The sequence below is a fragment of the Saprolegnia parasitica genome, assembly GCF_000151545.1.
Source record: "Saprolegnia parasitica CBS 223.65 unplaced genomic scaffold supercont2.209, whole genome shotgun sequence".
NCBI lineage: Eukaryota > Oomycota > Saprolegniomycetes > Saprolegniales > Saprolegniaceae > Saprolegnia > Saprolegnia parasitica.
In genome coordinates, this window is record NW_012156603.1 from 1 (window position 1) to 7,984 (window position 7,984).

At 56.2% G+C, this 7,984-nt stretch overlaps 3 protein-coding genes across 3 annotated transcripts; 1 reads left to right on the top strand and 2 right to left on the bottom strand.

The window, feature by feature from the left end:
- Nucleotides 1-983: 983 nt before the first annotated feature.
- Nucleotides 984-2,667, bottom strand: SPRG_15926 (hypothetical protein; the record flags this gene model as incomplete). Its single annotated transcript, XM_012355134.1, has 5 exons — nt 1,977-2,667; nt 1,816-1,929; nt 1,745-1,769; nt 1,673-1,691; nt 984-1,616 (listed from the first exon to the last, which is right to left on the bottom strand). Exons 1-5 carry the CDS (start codon nt 2,653-2,655, stop codon nt 984-986), a joined length of 1,470 nt encoding a protein of 489 aa, XP_012210524.1. The 5' UTR covers nt 2,656-2,667.
- A 1,469-nt stretch (nt 2,668-4,136) lies between these two features.
- On the top strand, nt 4,137-5,283 carry SPRG_15927 (hypothetical protein; the record flags this gene model as incomplete). The annotated part of the gene is made up of 3 exons (XM_012355135.1): nt 4,137-4,754; nt 4,807-4,926; nt 4,981-5,283. The coding sequence occupies 3 exons, from the start codon at nt 4,137-4,139 to the stop codon at nt 5,281-5,283; spliced, it is 1,041 nt and encodes a 346-aa protein (XP_012210525.1).
- A 1,429-nt stretch (nt 5,284-6,712) lies between these two features.
- SPRG_15928 (hypothetical protein) lies at nt 6,713-7,375 on the bottom strand (the record flags this gene model as incomplete). Its single annotated transcript, XM_012355136.1, has 4 exons — nt 7,360-7,375; nt 7,174-7,314; nt 7,010-7,123; nt 6,713-6,922 (listed from the first exon to the last, which is right to left on the bottom strand). The coding sequence occupies exons 2-4, from the start codon at nt 7,237-7,239 to the stop codon at nt 6,713-6,715; spliced, it is 390 nt and encodes a 129-aa protein (XP_012210526.1). The 5' UTR covers nt 7,240-7,314; nt 7,360-7,375.
- Nucleotides 7,376-7,984: the final 609 nt, after the last annotated feature.

Genomic DNA, 7,984 nt, shown 5'->3' on the forward strand with positions numbered 1-7,984 from the left:
CCGAGTGCGTTGGCGGCAGCATCTGCGTCACGCAGGACGAGTGGTACTCGCAGTGCGTGCCCAAGCGCCTGCGCTAAGCACACGATTCGCACCCTATCGATGTAAATGTAGAAATAAATTGTGTATACCATCATCATGATGTAGTCATACTGTCTTCGCCATGCTTGGCAACGGCGACGATGACACTGACGGCTCGCCATCGACCGTCTCAACTGCTGGCCAGCCTCTATTAAGGCAGCGATGGCGGTTCTCTGAAGCCTCTTCCAGATCACGCGATGAGCGTGCTTGTGATCACGGTCCCGTCCTGCATTCAACGCAAGCGACGTGTTCTACCTCGATGTGATACAGCGCATTAGGAGCATGAGGTCTCGGAGCATCTCGCCACGCAATGCCTGGACATGCTTGCGTCGTCGCCGTGGACATATCCTACCATCTCGACGACCAGGCTTGGCAACTTCAATCACTCGCCGGTAATAACATTTCATTGGCTGCTCTTTCCCAAAATTTTAGCCAATCACGGGCGATGAAACTCCGTCGACGACACAGCTCCCAAGACTCGGCCGCCCAGAGCGGCCAAATCGCGTCTGATAATGAACGCTTTCATACTTGGTACATCGATAGAGAATGCTTTGGAGAGCTCGAAACGCTATGTCTCGTCGGCATTGGCGGTCTGCAGCGGCGTACAGCGACCAACATGTTATTTATGGCAAACACCATAGAGAACCACAAATAACAGAATTACCAACATGACCATGGCGAGCACGGCAGGCACCATTTCGCATGGTGACGCATATTGCATTGGATAACCGCGTTGTGCTCTTGGTTTTTAATACTCGTGGTATAGTCGAACGTAAAAAACGCATCGCTGCTCGATTTGTTTAGATGAAAACTGGGCTTCGAGAAAATGTGCGACCGTACGACGTTCGGGCACTCAAGTCGTTGTCGTAGGGCCGAGAGGATGCGGCAGACAATACAGTAGGTGGTTAGACCCCTTGCGTGCCGATCTGGAAGCTAAGGATACCAAAGGCCACGACGCCAAAGAGCAGCACCAAATAGATATAGGGGTCGCCGCTGAAACGACCCGAGTACATGTTGTTGCGTGGGTCCTCGCGGCGCGCCACGAATTGCAACAGCGCTGGTGCAAGGAAGGCCACGTAGACGCCAAAGACGCCCGAGATCTGCAGCGTCACGCTCAGATCTGAGACGAGCACGGCAATGACGAGGGGCGGGAGCGCCGCGACGAGGCGACAAAAGATGCGCACCTGGCTCCGGCTTAAGAACGTGCTGCACTGCCGCAGCGAGACCGCGAGGTTGTCGCCGAGCGTGATCGCAATCAACGGAAACACGCTGAGCGTATCAAGCGCCGGAAACAAAACGACGAGCGCCGTGAGGCAGCGCGCCCAGACCGGCACCGGGTCCAGACCCCACGTAAAGTTGGCCCAATTGAGGTTGACGCTCGAGCTAATGCGGTCGCCAAAGTAGTAGCAGCACGTGAGCCCAAGACCGAGGTAAAAGAGCGTCGTCGTCACGAGCGCGCTGCCAAAGATCTGCGCGGCTTTTGGCTGGTTGGCACGCGAGAGCGGCGCAAGAAGTCCGGGCACCGAGTGTTGAAACAACTACCATCCAAGAAAGATACCATGAGATACCATCCTTGAGTCGTTCGCAGTCGTACCTGGGAAAAGACGGTCGTGCTAAACAGCAGCCCGAACCACGAAAGTTCACAAGTGGCACGTCGCTGAGATACGGCGTCGTCGTCGCCGTGGCGCTGCCTACAAAGCATTGTTATGACGTGGCGCGACGCGGTGCAAGGCGGACCGCTGTCGGCGGCGTCTGTCCACATGGCCACGGCGGCGCTGACAATCATGGTGAGCAGTGCAACGAAGCGCAGCACGGCCATGCCCACTTGGACGTGAATCTGCTCGTTGAGATCTACACATCGTTGCTACGTCTGCCAATACGTCATGAAGGAGTCGTACCGACGCACGAGAGTGGGACGACAATGAGGCCAAACACAATCGCGACCGCCACGTTGCTGATGGCCAAGGACGCGAGCTGCGACGCGATGCTGTTGACAAATACTTGTGCGTAGCCGATGAGGCCGCCGTACATCAAGCCGAGGAGCGAGATTTGGTAGATGCGTGCGCCACAATGGCCCAGAAAGCGCTCGCAGAGCGTCGTGACTTCGGGAAAGTGCATCGGGTCAACGAGCAGCTTGGTGTGCGTGTTCATCGCGTCGAGCTCGCGCCCTCGAACTGTAGTCTCGCTCACCCACATAACGGTGATGTACGAAAGCCACGAGACGACGACGAGCATGATCGAGCCGAAGAGGAGACCCGCGTGGTACAAGGCGTACGGTACGCCGAGGCTGCCGACGCCGAGGATGTAGTTGACCGTGAACGAGTACGCGACGAGCGGCGAGTACGCGCTGTCGACGTCGTACTCGAGCACTTGGAAGCTCATGGACCGCGACAGCGAGAACGAGATGAGCTGGTGCGCGGCGCGCGACGAGCGCGTCTCGGCCACGTCGTGGGCGTTATCGTCCATCGAGGCCCAGCTGCGCGTCGTCGTCGCAGCCATCGGTAAGAGTGCGAGGCTGGAGCGCTGCGACTGGACGAGGCTGTCGCCCGTGTCGTGGTAGAGTGTGCCCCAATCCATGCCCGACGACCACGGCGAGTCTGCAACGGCAAAGTCGCAGCCGTGCGGAAATTTTAATTGTATGTTTTATGCAAGCTGGTGATTTGTATGCAAATGTGCGAAATACAAAAAGACAGGCGGCAGCCCGACCAACGCCCACGGATTGGTCCGCGACGGTTCGAAAATTCGACGACACTCTGTGCTCAGAATCAGATTTGAAAGCGACCAATCCGAGCGCACGCGTGCGAAGATCGCCCTTCTAGATCGCGAGTCGTGCCCCGGTCGCTCCAGTGGCGCACTGGACTTGACGCCATGGACCTTCGATGGTCGTCAAGCGTCGGCACGGAAGCGACAGCCAAGTTCGCCAATGAGCTACGAGCCTCCGACCACGTCGCCGCGCCGGTCGACGCCAGCGGCTGGACACCACGCGACACGTCATCCACTTCACGCCGCAGCTCTTGCCCGTGCATGCGATGTCATATTTTAACAGTATTCCCGTGTGTGGTGCCAGTGTGGTGTGGCTGGTCCACGAAGTAGCTCGGCGCGGCCAGAACCAGTCAATTTCGGATCCGCATCGTGGCAGGTGCTACTCTGGATCGCATTTCGCACGCCCGAGGGTGTCGCGACAGGCAGCAGCAGCGTTGCGCAACGACAGGCGGCGCGTGGTTGCAACGCCGCCGAGCGCCCTCTGCGGAGCATGCCCCGGGACATGCGAGATGTTGCGCGGCATGGCGCCGTGGGATTGGTTAAAATGAAAACAAATCAACACGTTGCGCCCGCTGATTGGAAGACCACGGAGTTGCGGGGTATGCGATCTGCCCAGCGTGATGGGCTTCGTGTCGAATCGAAGGCCTCTCGTCGAGCTCCTTGATCTTCCGCGCGCTCTTTAACTTCGTTCCACTATTCCCACACCGTCAAACCGTGGTGGCGCTCGGGTTGCGTCGCCCCACTATAATAGATAAGCCGCGGGAACTCGAGGGCTCTGGCAACATCAACGGAATGGTTTTGGCGCGCCTGCCTTTGATGCTACTAGTACGCGGCAGGACGAATGCTAACCCGGCGAGGTCCTTCAAGCTTGTCCGTGGCGCACAAGGGAGTGAATAAGCTTATTTATTCCCTTGGTGGCGCAGGACATCTCTATCCACAACTGCACCTATGGAAATATGTCTTTGCTTTCTGTTTGCGCATCGCTACGCCGGGCGCTCAAAACTCGAACCAGGTCAGGCTCCTTCCTGTGCGGGTTGCGGTATTGTACCGGTAGAATGCCAGGACGCTCCAGGCTTTAGACGTTCATGGATGCATGTATTTACTCGCATGCTACGACGAGGGATCGCGAGCGTGCTGTGTGGGGCAGTCGGCGCAGCCATTGGAAATGAGGAGAAAGGCACGTTGAACAACGGAAGGTTTGGTGTTTCATTTGACGGAATCGCCAACGGGCAAAAACCGGTGTCTGAAAATACAAGCCAAGCGTTTTACGTTGTAGCAGGAACAACGAGCGCGACATGGGCGGCGGTACGTCCAAGGAAGCGCCCAAGCAAGCTGCAGCGGCGTCGACGATCGAGCCCAAGGCCGGCGGCAACGAGCTGCCCAAGCCGCCCAAGCCTATCAAGGACCTCAAGCTGTACATCTCCATGTTCAAAGACGATGCACTTGAGCTCTCGCATGCGTCGGGTTCGGACTTTACGGGCATGCTCACCACGCACAAACTCGCAGTGCTCAAGCAGGTGCCACCGGAAATCTTTGTGCTGTGCCACCTCAAGGAGCTCAACGTGAGCGCCAACGATATTCACGTCCTCGACCCGGCGATCGCCAACCTCGAGGCCCTCACCAAGCTCGACCTTTCACAAAACCACCTCTCGGAGCTACCGGATGCGCTCTGCCAGCTCGCGAATTTATCATCGCTCATCGTGTCAGAGAACGACCTCGTTGCGCTCCCCAAGACCATTGGTAACTTGAAGGCACTGACACAAATCATCGCCTTTAAGAACGGCATTACAACGCTACCCGACTCGATCGATGGCTGCATCGCGCTCGAGGAAATCAACTTCTACAACAACAAGCTCACTGAGCTCGGGCCTGGCTTTTTCAAGCTCGCCAACCTCGTCGAGCTCAACATCGCTGTACGCCTGGGATTTATCTTTGCCGCAACGAACAAGTCGTCGTCGTCTGTAGGGCAATGCACTGACGCAACTCGAAGCGATACCAAACCTCGTGCGACTCAAACGCTGCGCCGCCTACTTCAACCGCCTTCGAACCTTCCCGGACCTCAACCACTGCAAGGAGTTGACTCAAGTACGAATCCAAATACGACACTATATTCGTACAGGAACACACGTCGCGGTTTAGGTGCAGCTGTACCGCAACCAATTGAAGGAGCTTCCGGACCTCTCGAACCTCCCGAGCTTGACCGAAGTCGATGTCAACACGAACTTGCTGCGCCAGATCCCAGAGTCGCTCTGCATGGGCAACACGAGCATGCGCATGCTCAACTTGCGAAAAATCGACTTGTGGAGCTTCCCGCCTGCATCGGGCAACTCACGGCCCTCGAGATCCTCAACTTGGGCGGGAACGCCATCAGCTCGCCCGTACCCGACTCGATCGCGCAACTGCCAGCGCTCGTGTCGTTCCTCTTCGACGACTCGAATCTGACGGTACTACCGTTGGCGCTGCTGGGGCTCCACTCGCTCGTCCGCGTTGACGTTGGCCGGCGGATTGATAAGAGCGACGCGACGACGACCAAGGTCATGGCGCAGCTCGAGGCCATTTGCGTCGCCAACCGCGGGTGGCTCAAACAAACCTAAGCGTCCGCGGGTTATAGCACTAGGCATGTACTATCATCATCGTTCGAGCAACACAGATCGACATTCTGTACATATGGTCCCGATGCTCCGCGACGTCACTTTTGCATTGGCAGAGCCTCCATCGCGATCGGTGTTTCGGCAACTTTGGTGGTTGCCATAACGAGGAGTAGGGGACGAATCGGGATGTCCAGCGCCGGTCTTGCGTCCGAGGCACTTGCCTTGTGTGCTAGTTGAAAGTCCGAGAGCTTCTGAACGTTTTTTCGATGCGACGAGTACTCCATGTCCCTTGGAAAGATGCCTCATCGCCACCATGTCGTGAACTCGACTATGGCGGGGCTCAATATGACGCGGCCAGGACCTAGCGTCGAATCCACATGCAGGCTACCGTGTGCCACTACATATGTATTGTAGCAAGCCGCAAAGCTAGTAGGCGAAGGAAGTGGGCCGTTTCCAAGAAGTGGAAGTGGTTTTCCGCGCAAGGCCGAGCGAAGTAGAAGACCGAATCCAAGATCACACACGTTACAAGATCCAAGATCGAAGTGCAGAGCACACGAGCTCAAGCCATTCCAAAATTGGTAGCGTCAGTCAAAATAGCCAACCCGCTTCGGCCACCACTGGCATGGCAAACACCAACACAGTTGTTGCCCCCAAGTAGTTCGGTCTTGATTGAGGAAAAGCGGTAGCCTCCGAACCTCCACAAAATGATCAACTAATATAAACCGACATGGTGCACGTAGCCGATACAGAAAACCAAGCGCATGAAGGAGACCAACGCACAGGCGAGCACGCACCAGAGACGACGTTCGTTTATCCCCATGAGCTCGAGTTTCTGCTCCCAACAACAGACAGTCAGTCAGTACATGCTGTCGACATGCAAAGCGGTGGTACATACATGATCGCCGACACTAGCCCGTCCTCGTTTTTAGCTCGCCGGTCAATGGCGTATCGTAGAGCCAATGAACGCGATAGCGCACGACGCAGAGCAGCAGGACGAGTATCGCGCCGTGACCCGCATACATGATAAAGAGCGGCACCGTGTCGCGGTCGAGGTATGTCGACAGCATCGCACACACCGCGCTCCAGAGACTCACCGTGTACACGACGAGCTTGGCTGCGCGAACGTGCCTATTTGTGAATTGAGTCATTCGTGTCCGCTCATCCAAGCAGCACCAGGTCGAGCACGCGCGGCGAAAACGGTAATGAGACACGAGCAAGACGATGTCACCAAGGATCGAAACACCGAGGTAAAACCGCTATGATGCGATGACGACGACGCGTCAACGCTCGAGCCGTACCACGTTGGTCGCAAAAAAGGTCTTGGCGCCGATCATGAGGCCCTTGACGAGCTGACCGATCATTGCGAACAACGGCGACGTTTGAATGTCCAAGTCGAGCTGCGGAAACGCCAGTTGGTGGCTGCCGTGCGAGAGGACCGCAAGCGGGATGAAGAGACCCATGCCACACATCCCGACCATTGCATACTGCCACTAGTCAAACACTTAAGTAAGTACCCATCATGGACAAGATAGATAGATAGATAGATAGATAGATAGATAGAGATTGATAGGTCGTACGTGGGTCGGTGTCCAGCATAAGATGGCGGGGTTGGACCAGAGCACGTACGTCGTGGTGTCGGCGGTCGACAGTTTGTAGCAGGCCATGGCGTAAATATACTGCTCGACGAGAAACTAGAGAAATAATATCAAGTTGGCGATGTTGCAAGCGTGTAGCAACATACCATGAAGAGGACGCTGCTGAGTGCACTCGGGAGCAAGAACGTGACGATATAGTTGAGCCAGTTCATGCCCTTGAACTTGTTGGCGGCTTTGAGGCTAAAAAACCACAGCACGAGGCAGGCCACGGCAAAGCGCTGCTTGATCTAAAATGACAATATTGACCATCCATTCGAATATCATTCCCGTACAAGGAAAACGTTAAACTCAAACTGTGCGACAAAGTAGCCGCTCAGATTGATGTCAATGGTCACAAGCGCCGCAATTTGATGGACCACGTACGACGCGTCCCTACGAAAAGGACACTGTGCGCGCCAGAGCATTCGATTGTGGTGCGTACCAGACTTGCCACGGGATCGTATTCAGCTGGACAAGCTCCCAGACAATGTTGACGATCGCGAGGTAGTTTTTGAGGCACGCGGGAAAGTCCGTGAGGTTGATCGCGTCGACGCGCCGGGTGTCATTGAAGCCTTGGATGGTCGTCGTCACCGACACAATCGACAAGAGCGTGAGAAGAACCCAGCCAACGCCGAGCCAACACGCCAAGAGAGACAGCAAAGACGCGTCGCCGACCAGCGGCGTCAACACGTAGTAAAAGATAAGTGGTAGCCCGAGAGCCATCGCGGTGTACGTCAAGCTCGACCAGAAATCCCCGAGGCCGATTTTACCATTCTCCGTCGGCCTACACACACTTGAGAAGCAAGATGCGCGATGTTTCAAACCAGATGAAAAGGAGGCCCAAGAAAAGGCCTTGGAGCTCCGAGACGACGAGAAAGTAGCGCAACTCCTTCTCGGAGTGGAGCACCGCCAAGTCGG